General features: G+C 32.6%; 1 protein-coding gene and 1 long non-coding RNA gene across 21 annotated transcripts; both read right to left on the bottom strand.

Moving 5' to 3' along the window:
- Nucleotides 1–1,166: 1,166 nt before the first annotated feature.
- LOC123906722 (mitochondrial Rho GTPase 1-like) lies at nucleotides 1,167–6,259 on the bottom strand. Its single transcript, XM_045956691.1, has 14 exons — nucleotides 5,987–6,259; nucleotides 5,677–5,809; nucleotides 5,172–5,321; nucleotides 4,862–5,038; nucleotides 4,447–4,695; nucleotides 4,256–4,324; nucleotides 4,077–4,132; nucleotides 3,800–3,881; nucleotides 3,352–3,563; nucleotides 3,192–3,261; nucleotides 2,914–3,026; nucleotides 2,037–2,187; nucleotides 1,706–1,892; nucleotides 1,167–1,471 (listed from the first exon to the last, which is right to left on the bottom strand). The coding sequence occupies exons 1-14, from the start codon at nucleotides 6,196–6,198 to the stop codon at nucleotides 1,383–1,385; spliced, it is 1,950 nt and encodes a 649-aa protein (XP_045812647.1). The 5' UTR covers nucleotides 6,199–6,259; the 3' UTR covers nucleotides 1,167–1,382.
- Nucleotides 6,260–8,417: 2,158 nt separating this feature from the next.
- Nucleotides 8,418–12,120, bottom strand: LOC123906734. 20 transcript variants are annotated; one of them, XR_006808999.1, is made up of 9 exons: nucleotides 11,769–12,120; nucleotides 11,639–11,687; nucleotides 11,079–11,170; nucleotides 10,873–10,931; nucleotides 10,629–10,646; nucleotides 10,065–10,211; nucleotides 9,621–9,867; nucleotides 9,448–9,532; nucleotides 8,418–8,666 (listed from the first exon to the last, which is right to left on the bottom strand). It is a non-coding gene; the product is annotated as an uncharacterized LOC123906734 (long non-coding RNA). The 20 variants fall into 20 exon arrangements; XR_006808996.1 differs by having other exon boundaries at nucleotides 10,099–10,211; nucleotides 11,070–11,170; XR_006808992.1 differs by having other exon boundaries at nucleotides 9,635–9,867; nucleotides 11,070–11,170.
- Between the last annotated feature and the right edge of the window lie 6,696 nt (nucleotides 12,121–18,816).

An 18,816-nucleotide genomic window follows, 5' to 3' on the forward strand; every position in this document is an offset into this window, starting at 1 on the left:
ATGGCAATTACACGATGATTCAGGTCGAGTAGCTTGCATAACCATTTGTGGATTCAAAATCTTTTACATGTTACCTGTAAGAGTTCACATTCAGGTGAGAAGTACACTTTCCATTCAGTTAAAATTATAGCAAACTATTTTGTAATATTTTTTGTAAACAATGTCAAAGGATGCACCATGAATGAGCTGCTATTGTAAATGATCAAACTTCGGCACAGTGGGTAAAGCCTCATATAAATAGATATAAGTGAAATATTGATGCTTCTTTCTCTACAATTGATATATAGGAGAAGCTTCGGGTCTCCTTTTTGCTTTAAAATGAGCACATGGTGGCTAAGGTTCATAAGTAAAGGTTACGACGTCTCTAATTTAGGTGCGATTATTAAGATTGTAGACGTACTGATACTACATATTTTAGAAACTCTTATGTTAAATTTATTTGAAGATAAGTCAATGAAGTTGTTCACACCCTATCAAGGACAACTACATTTCTAGCCAGTTTCCAATTTTTCCTTCATGAAAAAAATTCAAGTTATATTATAAATGTAATTTAAATTGTGTTGAAATCACCCCCTGACCACAGGAAAAGTCTCATTTGTGTTGTGGTTTTAAAGCAACTAAAGAACTTTTGTTTGATCAAGCATAACATTTTTAATCATCATGATTTAACATTCCTCGTTGACCAACATAATATTCTCACTTCATCACAAAGGACAACGATGAGAATCTTATGATTGATCAACAACGGACTACTACGCAGTCGTTTACCCAAGACCATTTAAAATGGAAAAAACCGACTGGAGGATTGTTGAGAGAAGAAAGGATATAAGAATGAAGGACAATATTTATAGACTCGGGCGAGGCAACTAAAAATCTACATATTCTCCCGCCGATGAATCTATGTATTCTCCCAGTTTAGATTCTAGAATTCGAACAACTAAAAATATACTTCAAATTCTAAAATCCGAGTGAAATTTACCCCGCATTGATACTCCAAACACGCACACCAGCCCTATAACACAGTCTTTCAACATGTATACGTAGTAGGAGGTTATCACTTACACTTTATTTAGTGGCACCCTTCCCTTTTCCTACAATCGAGTCATTTTATGTTTGAACACTAAATCAAATGTTATTTTTGGATAAAATAAAAAGAGAATGCAAAGGCATCACAAAGGAATAAAATATATTCAACTGGCATCCCATACTCACCAATCCTATATGTACAACCACTACATTGATTAAAATTTGTGTTGGCCTAATTTAACCTTGACAAAAATAGAAATAAAGGTTTGATATATAATCCTAAAAAGGATTGCAAACTCTACAATAGATGGCGTAAAACATTACAGGCAATGTAGCTTAATAAAGGTAAGGAATGATCATGGCCTATTGTCAAAACCTTTGTTTTTAACCGGACGCATTCTTCCATACAACACGACCCCAACCGCCATGACTGCTGCAACTCCAACTGCAATATGACGTGATAATAAAATCATTAAACAAAATAAAATAAAATAAAAGTCACACTTATAATTTCTTGTGATTTAAATTAATATTTCTCAGAACTCCAAAGAACCGTCTACCAGAGAAGAAATCAAAAGAAAGTGAAACAAAACAACAAGGTGAAACAAAACAACTTTAATATACAAAGTCAAAAGGAGCTTAATGAACAACTAACAAGTAAACCCAAAAAACGTTATACCCGAAACAACCACAAGAGATCGATCTATGAGTCCCTGGTACTGCTTGCGGGGTTTTCCATCATCCGTTTTTGGAATGTTTAAATGAGGGTTCTCGGTAGCAGGTACAATTCGGTGAAATATATTGTTGGAATCCCCCAACTTCACACTTATTGGCATAGGAGCCTCTACTCCCGTGTCCTGACTAACCTACAAAACATATTCAGCATCAAGAAAACATATTCACCACATTAAATATCTATTTATCTAACCCATCCAACAATTTTATGTACAGCAATATGCATGTTCAATTATGTATATGACCATGCAAATGAATACAATAATGAAAAATACCATATTTGCCTCTTGTATAGCCATTGTAAATGAATCCTGATCATCTTTGGCTGCAACTATGAGACAGGGCACCTGAAAGCCAGTGTTTTCTCCATGAGCAGCGATTTTTAACAAGAGTTCAGATGATGCCCTCCTTGAAGACTCATCAGACCTAAAATGAATATTTAGTCAGCTGAGCTCTATACAACCAACATTTTTCCAGGTACTTGGTAGAAGTAGCCCACAAACCAGACCACATGAACATGAAATTATAGTTAACTTAGAAGCCCATAAATGAGTCGTAAATTTGAACATATTGAATACCATGAAAACAAATAATAGCTTATAAATATTATTTTAAAGTTGTTTGAAGCTTATGTTTGTACTCCTCCCGAGTTCTGGTTTCAATTATAAACAAATAAAAGCGTTTAGTGCTCTAAAATATAGGTAAATTTAATTACGTTCACCCCAAACAAAAAATGTCATCCCTAATTAATATAGTTTTTATTTTGAAAAAACCTTTTTGTTCTCATGGAACATGTTCCCATGAAGGGCAATGTAAGAAATAATACAATTACTTCTTTTTATAACATTAAGTAAAATAATAATTAGTCAACACCTAATTTGTGGTTTCTATCCTATGAGTTGTTTTAGGAAGTTCACTCAAATGCACAATGGAGTTTCTAAAACTTTTGATTTCAGATGTTGAAAAGTTGCTTATCAGCTAAAAAAACACGTAAACTAGTTATAATTTTTTAGTTTATATACACCAAATGCACCAAGTAAGAATTTAATAGTGAAATTGAAACCTGTCCTTATAATAACAGATAAAAAGGTAATCCATAATTTCTATCATATGTGCTGGAATAATCAACTTTAATATAAGGGGTCACCTCACCTGTCATGAACAAAAACTGCAATGTCACATGAAGCTAAAGACTCCCTGTTGGCCAGCAGCTTTGTGACTCCATCTTCAGAAATCTCTCTCAGCACAAGATATTTTTTGTTTTCCTGCAAACAAAGAGATATTCCATGAATTGGAAGATATAAATGCCAATATGTAGAAAATGAATACGTCAAATGAAGACATTGGTGCAAGAAAAGGTGAAAGTAATGAAATGTCTTTCTCTGTCACAGTAAGAAGCTATTGTCTAACGTCAATCAAGTATCAATTACCCTAGAGATATCAACAACATTTACTGCATAACGATCCTCGCTGGTTGGATTGTACACTTCAGAATATGGCCTGCATTATGAATTTCAACAACAATAAGATGATGCTCAATAATAAAAGTTGTGTTACCTACCAGGAACCTCAAGGTAACAACTAAAATACCTTCCAATAAAAGAATTCAATAAAGCAGATTTTCCAGCCTTCATAGGCCCAAAAATAAAGCACTGCAATACATTTCGTTCTGAATGTTGTTTTTTGCGATCCACGTGTCGCCTCCTAGTCACACGGATAGCAGATGATGGATCACCAGGATAACCCATGTATTTTAAGTTCTCCACACTGAAGGTTGGGTTTAGAAGTGTCATGAGTGCCCACTGTCCGGAAACCATATAATATGAAAATCAATGGTGATGCAAATTAAATGCTATATGCACAGAAAAGATACACGGACCAGACATACATCATGTAAAACTGAAGCATCCTTGATTCTCAAAATGCTTTTCAAATTGAGTGATAAAACTATCCATAGAAGCCTACCACTTTTCTACAAACATTGTTGAACAAAGTATAAGGAAAACGGACTAGAGATACAAATAAAAGACTTGTGCACCTCTGACAAAAATGCATCAAGTGATAGTCCTCCATGTGCATTCTTTTCTACAGCATCCTTGTACGGGTTTTCAATCCAGTGACTACAATTAAAAATCATAAAATATTATAAATAATATTGCCAAGAGTCCTAATTGACATTCAGATTCGGGAAAGGCATACATATAAAAAATGTTAGAGCTGGACTTTCGTAAAAACAATGTCACAACCGCATCCTTAAAGCATGTATGTACATTTTAAATAATTACACAACATAAGAAAGATTACAAGTAATATACCTTTCCATTGCAGTAGAAAACAAGTCTTCAAGTTCACGTGGTTGTAGCACCTTATCCTGGAGGAAGGAAAATATATGGTTAATTTAAAAATTGTATAATGATAACGACAGTTGAGAAAATGCCCAAATATGATTATGAAAAAGTGAAATTATTCAGGGTCATTTGCACAAATAACATACCGAATCGCCATCAAATTCATCAAAGATTTTCACCAAGAAATCAAGAGCTTGATTTGTCAATTCAACACTCTGTAGACATTAAATTCAATGAGAATAGAATAAAATAAGTTCCCTATTGTCAACAAATTGAATACAAACAGGTATATATAGAACATAATATATGAGGCCACAATTCATCTCAAAAGAAACACCTGATCAGGTGCACGTTTCAGACGTGGAATGAAATCATCATCAAGCTTCATATCATCATTATATCCAAACCTCCTGAGCGTTGTCCATGTTGTCTGAATAGGCCCTTCTTCTATGAAAAGGGCGTGAAGTAATAGAAATCCTGTCAAAGTAAGTCCTCGTTCATTAACACCTTCAGATGATTTGTTTTGCACGAGCATCTTTACATCCAAAATATCTTGTGGTTCCAAAGGAGCATTGAAGCATTTAACCTGTAAAAAGTTTTGTTAGAATTTTCACAAATCTTATACACAAGTTAACCTACAATAACATGATGTGAACAAGCTTATATCCAAGCTACAAGGTGTCAGACTATTATAATTGGGTAATAAACAAGCCAACATTTTGACATTTAATATGAGAAGAAAAATTAAAAACCTGTAAATCATTCAGTTCAGCATCGCTAAGAGCACCATCTCTGTCTCGGTCACAAAGGATAAAAATCCGCTTCAAAGCCCGCGCACATTGAAGTTTTAGAGTTTGTGTCTCTTTGTCAAATAAAGGAGCGGTGGGATAAAGAGTAGCCTTTTGTGCTAAGAAGAAAACATCAGAGACCTTCAACAAGGAAATTTAATTACAATTGTATGAAACAAGATCCAAATATAATTGTAGCAATGAGCTTTAAAATAAGATTTCAAAAAACAGAGGAATTTGATTGCAATAGTATGTATGTATAAATAAAAGATACCTGGATACTACTATATGCTGAACACTGAATGCATGCTTCAATCTCACAGAACTGCTGCATTAGTTGTGATATCATCTGTCCTAGGCTCACTTGCTGATTTTCATCTTGCAGATCAAGCTTACACCCAACCACTATAACTGGAACTTTGACCTGTTAATGAAGTTAAAATATCTATCTGTGACAGGAATTCAGTATAGCTTAATAGTTTATTTTATGTCATTTTACATTTTTATCCTTTATAACCGTGTTTAAAGGCATTGTGTGTCATTTTGAAAATAAATCAATATTCAACAAATTATCTTCTTCCCTCAAAATCTTTCATTTAATATTATGCTTGCATAATCTTTCTAATTTGTACCGAATTCTATTCAAACCATTGGAATTCCTACTTTGAGACTTGATTCTACCGGTTCGTCCCTAGAATCTATTTACCCGTTACAATATCTATGTCAAGCATACATACAACAGTGGTTCCTTCCATTAGACAAAAAGGAGAGATTTGAACCTGTAATCGGCGAAGACGAGGGAGCCAAACCGTGGTTAGATTTTGAAATGTGCAAGGGCGATCACATGCATAAGTGAGGACAACTGAGTCAGCCTGCTTTAGTTGTTTATCAACTTTACCAGTGTCCTCAATACTGCAACAAACAAGCACAATGTGAATAGAATATTCAGATAGATTAGGGTAAACAATAATAGATAAAAACACAGAGAAATAAGAATCATAAATTACAAAGGAAGGAAGTAACACTTAAAAACGAATTCGAATAAATTACAACTCAATGTTAGCATAGATAAGAACGGAGGAATGTTACCGGGAAGAAGTGTCGATGAGTGTGATTGGGGTAGCATCAAAATACGGTGGCAATACAGGATTCTCGAAGACCTTTGTTCCAACTGTATAGCCTGCCGCGGCATGAATGAGGCTGGATTTACCGGTTCGACTGTCTCCGGCGACAACAGTACGAACTATGTGAGGACGACGTCGTTGGATGGACTTAGATGATGAAGCGTTCACTCCCGCCATTGATACACAGACACGCTGACACGGCAACTTGAACTAACCTAAATTATATTATAGTAGTACTAGTATTTCAAATTACTAATTTTATTATTATAGTATTACTTTTTTGGTTAGAAAAATAAGTTTAATAAAGTTTTTTTATACATGCATAAATAATGTGCACCGAATCAACCTTAATCATTCAATATGAAACAAATGAACACCATATCAAGACGAGACAACACTACTTCGCACTAAGATGGGATAACAATATTCCGCACTAAGACGGGAAAATCCAAACAAAGATGATGAAATCACAAAAACAAACAAAGGAAATACTAAATATATATGAAAATCACATTTATTTTGATTAAAATAGAAAGAAAAACGATTTGGAGGGGTGATTTTAGGCCTAAATTGACCCTAAATCACCTCTCTCTAGTAAATCAAAAAGAAGAGAAAAAGTTGTGACGACAAAAAGAAGAGAAAAAGTGGTAACCCTAAATACTCCGCACTAGTATTTAATATCTTTAAAATATATAATTTTACGTAAAAAGTTTCTAAGAGTATACGCATGTAGGAGCTGACCCAAACATAAATTATTGGTACTTTAAAATAAAAAATAAAACACATAAATTATTGGTGGTACTAATATTTTTTTTTTCCAAAAACTAAATTATATTAAATTTACTAAACATAATCATGATAGCTAAATTTACCAATAAAAAAGTAGTCTATCGTCTATTTTATCAGTGTCAAATATTTGTCCATTTTCTTTTTTTTTCCACCATCAGTTTAATCTGATCGAGAGTCATAATACAACCGAGTGATGCATGCTTGTATAAATTGGCATTGAAATGTCCAAATTGGTTAATGAGTATTTTGAATAAAATAGGAAATTGGGGTTTGCACAAATAAAAAAAAAAGGAAATTGGAGCTTTTTATTTATTTAATGAGTAGTTCAAATGTAGCACAACTAGTTAGGAACCCGTGCAACGCACGTGCGATGGCGATTGTATTATCTCATTAAATATAATACTTAGACAATTGGTTGCTAACATAACACAACCATATAATAAAGACGTATAATAATATAATTGTTGTTATAGTTAAAACCTAAACCAACAAACAAACAATAACTTAAGAGTATCATTCAGATAATAAATGTAGATAGATTTCGAACTGAAAAACATAATAAACTACAACACATCAAACATAATTATACTTATATTATTTATTTATATATAATATCAATAGTATATACTATAGCCTCCCGTGTTATAAGAACTGAACAATAAAGAATGATAAAAAATTTAACTATTAACTATATAAAATGGCACAGAATCGAGAAATAAATTACTTAATTATAGGATTTATTTATATATAATATCAATAGTATATATTATAGTCTACTGTGTTAGAAAAATTGAACAATAAATATTAAATAGTGACAAAAATTGAACAAACTATATTATAGCCTCCTCTGTTATAAGAATTGAACAATAAAGAGTGACAAAATTTTTAACTATTAACTATACAATAAAAATGACACGGAATAGAAGAACAAATTACTTGATTATATGATTTATTTATATATAATATCAATAGTCTATACTATAGTCTCCCGTGTTATAAGAGTTAAACAATAAAGAGTGACAAAAGTTCAACAATAGTCTATACTATAATTTCCCGTGTTATAAGAATTGAACAATAAAAAGTGACAAAAAAATTTAACTATTAACTATAGAATATGACATATGAATTTAAAGAGAAGATATATCCTATTTGAAATATCACATAAGCCACCACATAATTAACTTGGTCATAAGCAATTATTATGCTCTTTGTCATATAGTTATAATAACTTCTTTATCTTCTTCTCTAGCTCCTCTAATGCAAAAGATTATAACTTCCCTTAGCAGATTACATCATGGTACCATTTTGATGTCGTGTACGAAGAAATTAAATCTTAAAAATGTTCACAAATGGTTAATCATCAGATCAGACATGATAATAAGAAAATAAATCAGCAGGGAAAATGACAAAACCAATTTGGAACCATCAACCAATTTGATTGATATCGTTATAGTAAATGAGAAATCCAATAAGGAAATAAAAACTACCAAGAAGAGGATGTATTTTCAACATACAGCCAATATCAAGATATTCAGATACTACAACTACTGTATATGTGTAATAACCAATACCTTAGCAACGAATCATTAAAAAATTAGGGACAAAAATCAGAAAAGAAAGTGATTTATTCTTCATATTCTAGACAATTTAGAGTTTACACTACAATTCAAACAATAGTTCTTAACTTACATTTCTAATTGAAATAGATTCATTAATTTAATAATCCCTATGTTATACAACAAACAAATAATACACACTATAAAACTATATATAGTCCTCAAAATGATCTCATTGTTCTGTAACAATTTGTGTTGGTGTTATCTCCCTTTCTAACCTCCCTTCATCTTACCTCTTTCCTGCAACCATTCCACACCCATGTCAATAGTTGATGACAAAATTATAACAGAAGACAATGAGATTAGAATCAGTTAACCTACAGAAGCAATTAGCTTCCCATGTGGGAAAAAAGAGCAGAAAAACAGGTATTGGAATGAACAACTTTGGTCAATCAACCTACACCATGTTTATACTACATTTTATTTGGAGGACTCTAGTAGATTTGAACCAATAAGTCATTGTGTATCCATTTTCAAGTTTCCATTCTAATCCAGTGTGCATTTTCATAAAGGTGTTGTGCACACTCTGATGAAGAGCATACATAATTAGTCATGAAAGATTCTAAACAGGGCAATTTGTGAAGGGATACATAATTAGTCTAGTATATCCTTCAAAACTTGATAAAAAATCTGACAGTAAAGACATGACATATTGATCCATATCATAATTAGTTAAGGATGACACTTCAATAGTAAAGACCAATATAGTTAGCAATTAACAGTGATTAATAATAAATCACCTTAAATTCCTCTGCAAAGAGGAACCGGAATTTCGAGTTTTATGTAAATCAAATTCAAACCAGTTTCATGTAACAAAAAGAAACCTACATGTAAGCCAAAAGTTTGGCCTTGTGTGAAAGTTATAGGCCTTAAGATTAACCAATTCCAAAGGTTAAACATTATATCTCTTTGACTATTTCTCACTTTATTTCATCCCTACTACTTCAGCATGCTAAATTAATAAAAGCAAATCAATAAGAGGCAAAATATTATCCCATGTGGAACCAAAGTGATTACTAACCTTTAGAGCTTGTACTTCTTAAATTGTTTTGCTTATGCATGCATCTCCAAAGCTATTATTACCCCATGTGGAGGAAGGATATCCTCTGTCGAAAAACAACCAGGAGAAAATAAAGTGAATATCAATGACAATAATAAAAGAAAGAAAGTAAATGACCTCACAATGATCGTCACCATTTAATCATAACCTTCTACTTCCAATTCTTCATTGAAACTTGATAGGACCAATTACATTATGCACTCATAGTTTGAGTTATGCGCCCTTCATCCTCTTCAATTAATCTCCCCTTCAACTATTTATGATGGCAATATTAAAATTCCATGACAGAAACCATTCAAATGTTAATCTCCATTGTAAAAGTCATGACAGTAGCCCTCCGAGACAACATGTGACAAAAGTAATTCATCTTGTAGTTTGTTCCTATTGGAGCATAACAGAACAAATATATTATAAAAAGCAAGAAAATCATATTATAAAAAATTCTAATTCAACATATAAAAAACAATATAGCATTTCAATCAATGAGTTTTCTTGAACCATGTGAATTCAAATGCTCATCTTTGTGACTGTTTGAGGTTAACATAAACTCACAAAGCCAAAAAAAAGTTCAATTGAACTAAATGTGACCATTCAAACTCCATCATATCTCACTTCTGCAGTTGTAGCTGATATTTGTAGCAGCGGTGTAGCAAAACCTTTTTCCAAACCAAAAGTCTCTTCTCAAGTAAAATGAAAAACCTTGAATTAATTTCGGTTAGTAGAACCTGTAAAAGGAACCGTAATCAAGTTTATGAAAGACATGATTCAAATCTTATTATAAGATACACTGGTGCAAATCATTCCATATATATAAATCATTTTAACTGACAAAGTACTCTCAATAATAAATCATGTTATGATCACTCAAGGCATGAAATTAAACCACAACCTCCAAAATAGAGCTGATGCATATTAGTTCCTTTTCAATAAGGTGTTATATATCAACAAAGGCTAATTTTGAAATTATCAACTTATGTGTTTATGGTTAAAAAATAATAGGAAGGTTTGTTCATGCAAATGAAGCACTAACTAAAATTTCCTACTAATAAGGCATATCTAATAGATTAAATCAAACTAACAGTCATTATTCCTAATTAATGGCTGATGTCTATCCACATGTGGCAAAGGGAAAGAAACCAAACCTCTTCATTATTGTGTGGCTGCAAAAAAAAAATCAGAATTTTTTTAACCTGATTGCAATTAAAAAATAAATAAAAGACTAATAATGTTATGTAATTATAGGTATATAGAAAAGACTGCAGGTTTTCCAAACAGTTGTCAGCAATCAAAATCAACAAAATAGATTCAAAATCAAGCAAAATCAATTTACCATCCAACAAAGTAAAGAAAGATCATAGATTCAAACATTGAGAATGAGCAACATACTCAAGAAAGTTCATCAATCTTCTTGGATTTCTGTAAACTTGATGGCTGATGCATAAAACCTGTGGCCAAACAAAACCGGATATTAACATTTTTATTAAAAAAAGCCAGTAACTATTGAAATCAATAGAATCAGTATCAATTAATATTGTAACACAATAATATGAGGTTAGCCTAATTAAGTGAGATTGAATCATTACTCCATTTACTTGTGACATGAAATTCATGCTCTAATCTTCTTGGAAATTATATTGACTTTCTCAACTTCCTTGTTGTAACTATTACATAGAAATCCAAAAACCTACTTCATCCAAAAACCAATTGATAGAATAAATTAAATTAGTTGTTAATTTGAAATCAAAATTTAAAAGCAGTTGCTATCAATATGAGTAACTTGAGAAATATTAGGAACTCAAGTTTTCCAACAATGCAAACTTATATACCAAAACAAACAAAAAACAAATCAATTAATAAAGTTCAACTTAGTTGCACTAAACAAAAAAATAAAATAAAGGAACACAATAAAGAATAAATTTACCAAGAGATTTGCAAAGATTAAGTGGTGGATGTGAATGCTTACAAAGTCCAGTTCAATTGTACTGATATAGATGTCAACATATGAATCATCTTGTTTCAATAAAATAGAGAACAATCAATTGAAACAAATTTCAATAGCAGCGAACAATCAATCATTAAGCAGAGGAGTGAAACAAACAAAAAATGAAAAACATAAATAAATAAATAAAGCTGCAGAAAGTTTAAAACTTACTCGAGAACAACTTCATGGCCACTCATAGGTTATTTTTTTCAAAAAACACCTAAAAACATACACAAAAGATCTATTTATGTCAATCTAAATGAACAAACAAAAACCAAAATATTTTATATCACAGTGTTACCTTTATGAGTATAACCAAAATCTTCTTCAGTTCTTCAATAAGTAGCTTTATTTCCTCCAAATTCTTGAATCTCGGTCATCTTCTTCCTCCTACCATAGGTTTTGGTGTTTTTAGAAATGGAATTGGAAGGAAATTTCGATAGATAGATAGATAGATAGTGAGAGATAGAGTGACAGAGTGTGTGGAAGATGAAACTAAAGGAGAATTTGAAATTTGAAACCAAAGAGAGAGGAACGTGATGTTGCTTTCATTGTCTGAACTCTCTGAAACGTGCAGTGCTGTTCAGGGGATTTGCATAAATGGAGCTAGGTTTTGCTGTGTACAACGCGTGGAGGGAGAAAGGTTATGCGAGAAGAAGTAAATTTTGCCAGATAGCGATTTGTTTTTTCTCTTTTGTTTGGGTTTGTTGGACTGGACCGAATAGGATGGACCGGTGTTTTTTGGCCCAGCAAGAAATGAGATGAAAGGGAGGGAAAAGAAATTCAAAATGATGGCCAGAAGAAGCAAAGTTTTTGTCATTTTGTCCAGCTAAGATTTCTTCTGCTGCATTGTGTGATTGACACATGGCAAAACTTACCCTAAAGCTGTGTTGAATGTGTGTAGTTAGAATGATGCCTGAAGATGAAAATAAATAAGTTTGATGCTATGAAGCTTCTGTATGTATCTTGCTTCTTGTTGATACATATTTGTCATGAATAATAAAAGGTTCAAAATTGGTACATATTTGTAGTGAATATATATCATCGTATGTTGAGAGAATATGGGAAACATCAACATGACTAAGAGTAAAGAATGTGTTTGAAGAAAGCCTTGCCAATTCATGAAAAGATTAGACAAGTGGATATTGTGATGTTGAATCAGTTCAATCAAACCATTTTCTATCCTAAGTAACACTTGCGAGTGATCTTCCTTCTTTTGCCACTTCCTCAATGTGATTTCTTCTGTGCGCACGCTATTGTTGGAAATGATAATCTTGATGAATCTTATCCCTTACTTAGGCTATTTGCAAGTTGACTCGTCATTCATTTTCAACAGTAGCTTACATAAGAATTCAAAGTGATGAAGTGGCAAAAGAAGGAAGATCACTCACTAGTGTTACTTCAGCTATGTCTGCTACTGTTGGCTACTTGTGCTGTCTATGTTTTTTCGACAATGCCAATAAAAGGAGAGAATGCAAAGGCATCATAAAAGAATCAAGAAATCCCAACTAGGTTGGCAACTTAATTTCCCTACAATCGTGTTTAGCAGGCTGCATCTTGATCAAAGTATGAATCATGACGCATTCTTCCTTGCAACCCCAACCATCACGACCACTCCAAGTACAACTGCAATATGTGATAACAACTCAAGGTTATAAGTGACAGATCATTGGAAAATCAAATTGAGCTATAAAACCAAAAGAGAGAACACAAGAACCACTGAAAATGAGGGTGCTCAGCAGCAGTTACAATTCGGCGGAATATATTGTCGCAAAATCCCCTAACTTCACATTGATTGGCATGTGAGCCTCTACTTCCATGTCCCGACTAACCTACAAAACACATCGGCATGTCAAGAAATCATTTGAAGACAAGCTGTCACCTGTCATGAAAAAAAACTGCAATGTCACAAGAAGCCAATGACTTCTTGTTGACCAACAACTTTATGACTCCATCTTCAGAAATTTCTCTCAGCACAAGATATTTTTTGTTCTCCTGCAAACAAAATGATAAACCAAGAATATGAAGATATAAATGCCAATATGTACAAAATGAATACATCAAATCAAGACTTTGGTGCGAGAAAAGGTGAAATAAATGAAATGTCTCGTCGCAGACTACCTTCTTATGAATCAACTTTGCCACTTTCAACCATCTGGGTGCCTTTGACTTTGATGCAGATCCGACCAAAAAAGATAAAATGGATTGAAAGATAGACATGTTCATTGCTATGACCAAGAAATATAACTCTTATTACAGCAACAAATTCTTTGTCTTGGTTCAAAAGTGAGGAAGCTCCAAATTTACTATCCATCTTTGTGACATTCTTCTTCATCTTAAAGTTGTGACCTGCATTATGAATTTCAACAACAATAAGACAATGCTCAATAATTAAAGTTGTGTTACCAGGAACCTCAATGTATCAACTAAACTACCTCCCAATGAAAGAATGCAATAATGCAGATTTTCCAGCCTTTATAGGCCCAAAAATGAAGCACTGCAATACATTTCGTTCTGAACGTCGTTTTTTGTGATCCATGTGTCGCATCCTCCTAGTCACACGGATAGCAGATGATGGATCACCTGGATGACCCATGTATATCAAGTTCTCCACACTAAAGGTTGGGTTTATAAGTGTCATGAGTGCCCACTGTCCGGAAAACATAAAATATATAATATAAAAAATTAATGGTGATGCAAATTAAATGCTATAGGCACTGAAAAGATACACAGATCAGACATACATCATGTAAAACTGATGCAACCTTGTTTCTCAAAATACTTTTCAAATTCAGTGATAAAACTATCCATAGTAAACAAAACAGAAGGAAGAGGGGATTAGAGACTTGTGCACCTCTGACAAAAATGCAGCAAGTGATAGTGTCCTCCAAATGCATTCCTTTCTACAGCATCTTTGTATGGATTTTCAATCCAGGGACTACAATTAATTAAAAATCATAAATTGTATCAGTATAATGGCAAGCTTCCAATATTATTTGGCCTCTTTCTTGCTGTCTTTGAAGCACCAACACAAACACTGATACTGAACACAATTCTAATCTCAGGTGTCGGTGCTCAAGAAAATGAAAGTGATCGATATATATTGTACACCTAACAAGTTTTTAATCCGAAGTGTCAGTGCTCGTAGTTTTCTGTTGTAAATCAACAGTTTGTGATTCAGTCCATCAAGCAAGAAACAAGTTATTACAGTTTGTGATTCTACTGTTTGATTGATGTTTTTACATAAATTTTCACTACACATAGTCAAATTGGAGTCATGAACATCATGAAACATATTTTACAAATCCAGAATATAAAATTGGTTTGAAATCATCATATAGTCAAACATTTCATGTTATACATGTTAGAATTGACTTCTAGCATAAATATTTTGGGAGATAGTCTATATAAAAACAGCTTATAGTTAACAGAAACAACTTATATCCACAAACTCTCTAGGATAGCTTATGAAAACAGCTTATAGTGAACCTAATACTGTTAAAAAAGAGTAAAGAAAATAATAGTACTACATGGAATATGGAGATGAGAGGAACCTTACCATATGCATTTGCAATATCGGTAGTGCTTCGGAAGATGTAAACCATAAGTATGCACATGATCATAAGAAACCAGATTATTACAGGAATGTAAATTTGGCCTGTGAACTTTGTTGACGTGTGAATTATCTTGAGCCAAGGAAAGCACCCTAAAGCCATATATTGTTTTATGCATGAAAATGTAGCAGATATCATTTCTTGGCTTGCAATCATAGCAGCAAGTGTGGCAATCACAAACACTGGCCAGAAAACACTTCCTGTTTCACACAAAGCACAGATATCTCATAATTTGACCAGTGTTATGAAAACCGGACTGAACTAAGCTGAATGGTTCAAGTTCAACTAATTGAACTGAGAACTGGCCAGTATGGCAGTTGGTTCAACCACAGTCGGTTCACAGTTCTATAGAACTGGATAGAACTGGGTCCATCCAATTGAACCATGATCTAGAAGTCTCATTGTTTCAATCTTCGGTCTGGTTTTGACAACATTGAATTAAAGTTTTAAGGACAGTGACTAGTATGCACATTAATAAGCATAACATTAAAAAATATTACCTGGAACGGAATCATAGAATATATTTGAATAAGAAGTAGGGTTCTTAAGCAAACAAGCAGCTTGGCCCATATAAGCTAGGAGGAGACAAGGAAATACCATGCAAGTGAATGCAATCTGTATAAACAAATTCATAAAGAAATTTAAAGCAAATTCAAATAATTACAGAAAAGGCATGGCAAAGAAACTTAGTGGTTCCTTCTTCAAAAAGAAAAGAATCCGAGGTTTCACAAACCTGTATTGCTCTTACTGAAAAATGACCAAGATCAGCAAATATTGCTTCTGAACCTGCAGAAGAAATGAACATGGATATGTAATGTACTGATTATTCCACAAACTCTTCCAAACAGTCTCATAAATGTTTATGTCACTAGATAAACTCAAGTTCGTCAGTCCAAACAGGCCTGCTCAATGCCTTTGAAACATTCACCTGTGCTTGTCAACAAGATTTCATCTCAAAATGTTGTTATTGAAACACCTGATATTGCTGGTGTTAGAATGCCATCGCCAATGATCATGGAAGTTCCCAATAGAACCAGCAATGAAAAAAGATTTTTCAAAGCTGAATTTCTTTCTAAGGCCCTTTTCAGCTCAGGACTGGGAAGTTTAAGCCTATAACTAGAGATACCTCAGCTGGTTGATGATTTGGAAGCAATATTCACATTTGCATGTCTACAAATCAATGATTACAGTGCAAATGTTCCTCCTAAAATTGAGCCATTAATGTACAAAAGTTAGTATTATTAACCAATTTTATCACCAACACTTTAGATTGTAGCACCAACTGTAGTACAAAAGATGTGAAATTATTCTCAAGAGAAGTATGATCAACTTGTATCCTTGCTCCAACAAGCTAATTTGAATTCCTCAGCTTCCCCTACCACTGGCCCTAGCTCAAATCACATTCACACCACACCTATGCTTGAAACAGGTCTTAATCCCCTCATTACATCTATGTCATATATTCATAGCATTGTTTCTTGTTCAATTCAATTCAATTCTAGATTTTGGCACATAGATTCTGGAGCTAATGATCATATATGTTCTTCACTAAATTGGTTTAGTTCCTTTTATAAAATCAAACCTATACATGTTAATTTGCCAAATGGTAACTCTGTTGTTAAATATGGTGGCAATGTTCAGTTTTCATCTCAATTGTATCTCACTAATGTCCTCTATTCCACGGACTTTAGACTTAGTCTAATTTCTGTTTCCAAGTTATGCCCTAACCTTTCTTGTTTTGTTCAATTTCCCCCCATAACTATGTTATACAGGAAGCGACCTCCAAGAAGACGATTGGTTTGGGTGATCAAGCAGATGGTCTCTTTAGATTGATGGTCAATGGAACTCATCCTGCTATGCCTTGTTTACATTCTTTGTTTTCAAACAAAACTGTCAATTTGACTTGTAATAGTAGCCATGTTAATGCTACTTTTGCTATACCTTTTTCTGCCTTATGGCATTTTAGATTAGGGCACTTGTCTCATAGAAGACTTTCCCATATGAGACAATTGTATCCTAACATTACTGTTGATAATAAAAGAAGCTAGCTATGCAAAACAAAAGAAGCCTTATTTTCCCATTAGTACATCTAATTCCAATACAATTTTTGATATGTTACACTTTGATATATGGGGTCCATTGTCCATTGCATCTGTTCACAACCATATAGATATTTCTTAACTATAGTCGATGACTTTAGTAGATATACTTGGATAATCTTGTTAAAATCCAAAGCTGAAGTTTCTATTCATGTTCAAAATTTTATTACATACATTCAAACCCAACATCAGATAACCCCTAAAGTCATTAGAAGTGATAATGGACCTGAGTTCTTACTCAATTCCTTTGATGCCTCTCATGGTATTATAGACATTTTCAATTTTAGCATAAATAACATAAATTGGCAGATAAGTTAGTGGAGACAACATTATAGACAAACGACTATATTTAGAAATAGAGCAAGTGTGCCAAAGATTATTCATTATGTAGTTCTTCATTATATGTCATATGAGGAATATCAAATATAATTTGTTCTAACTTTTTAAATGATTAGCAATCACCATAATTAAACAAACAATGATCAACAAGATATAAACAAAATCATCATGGTATCAACCCTTGTTTAAATTATAATGGTATCAAAACTTGTCTAAGGAATGAACTTAACTCCATTTCAAAATGACATTTAATTCCACTGTCTGATACTCATGAAATGGAAATGCTTCAAACTCAATTTTAGGTACGGGTCTCATAATCTAGCACCTCTTAAAAAAAATCTAAATGTGTCATATCAATAACTCTACATCTCATAAATAACTCTACATCTTTATAAATGAATCCCACAAAATTATATTTTAATGAAGAGAGGTGCTTATTTAAGAAGTGGTACATATTACGTACTAAAATGTGTTTTGCTCCGATGATATTACTTAATAGATACTACTCCCTCTAGTCTCATATATAAGCAACTTTTTATTTTTTAGATTAATTGAATAATTGATGTATCCGGTCATTTTTTGGTCCAGATACATCAATTATTAGATGAATCTAAAAAGTGAAAAATTGCTTATATATGAGACTAGAACGAATATTTCTTATTGAAAATAAGCACTACCATTGAAGATGGTATAACAAACTTTTGTCCAAACTATTGTCAATGTGATTTTTTTTTTTAATGTTCAAAATGTGTCCATTTTGACTTCCATTTATTATGTCAAATTTTCAAGTACATATGTTACAAAAATGTCATGTCAAAATTATATTTATTAGGTATAAAAAATGATACATGATTTTTTTTTGTTTTTCACCATCAGTTGAATCTGGTTCGGGATCAGTTCTAACATCAAGTAGTTTCAGCCCCTCTTCCTACCAAGTTCAGCATCAATTACCACTTAACCAACTAACGATTGATAAAATGAAACATGATTTTAAAAGAAGAAAATATCTGTTTTTATGCCCTTATTAATCCAAAAAAATAAAATAAAGATCCGTTTATATTTTTAAGGATTAAAATTTGTTATATTTTAAAAGACGAAAAATAATTTCACATCTAATCAACCGAACGAGATTATGAGGTCCAATGGACCGGATATTAGTGGTGAAAAAGGAGAAATTTTTTTTTTATTAAATTAAAAGAAGGAAAATTTATTTAAATTTATTTTAAATAATCTATTAACATTTATTTTTATAAGACAAAATTTAGGATGAAAGGATAATGCTGATGCTCTAATCTAA

The sequence above is a fragment of the Trifolium pratense genome, linkage group LG2 (assembly GCF_020283565.1).
Source record: "Trifolium pratense cultivar HEN17-A07 linkage group LG2, ARS_RC_1.1, whole genome shotgun sequence".
NCBI classification, from domain to species: domain Eukaryota; kingdom Viridiplantae; phylum Streptophyta; class Magnoliopsida; order Fabales; family Fabaceae; genus Trifolium; species Trifolium pratense.

What these genes read in the sequence shown, in the direction of transcription:
- LOC123906722 (XM_045956691.1), bottom strand. Translation starts at nt 6,198, where the DNA reads ATGGCGGGAGTGAACGCTTCATCATCTAAGTCCATCCAACGACGTCGT. An exon ending in CTCGTCTTCGCCGATTACAG is followed by an intron (nt 5,322 to 5,676) that starts GTTCAAATCTCT and finishes CTTCATTAACAG; the next exon opens with GTCAAAGTTCCAGTTATAGT. An exon ending in CTATACAAGAGGCAAATATG is followed by an intron (nt 1,893 to 2,036) that starts GTATTTTTCATT and finishes TATGTTTTGTAG; the next exon opens with GTTAGTCAGGACACGGGAGT.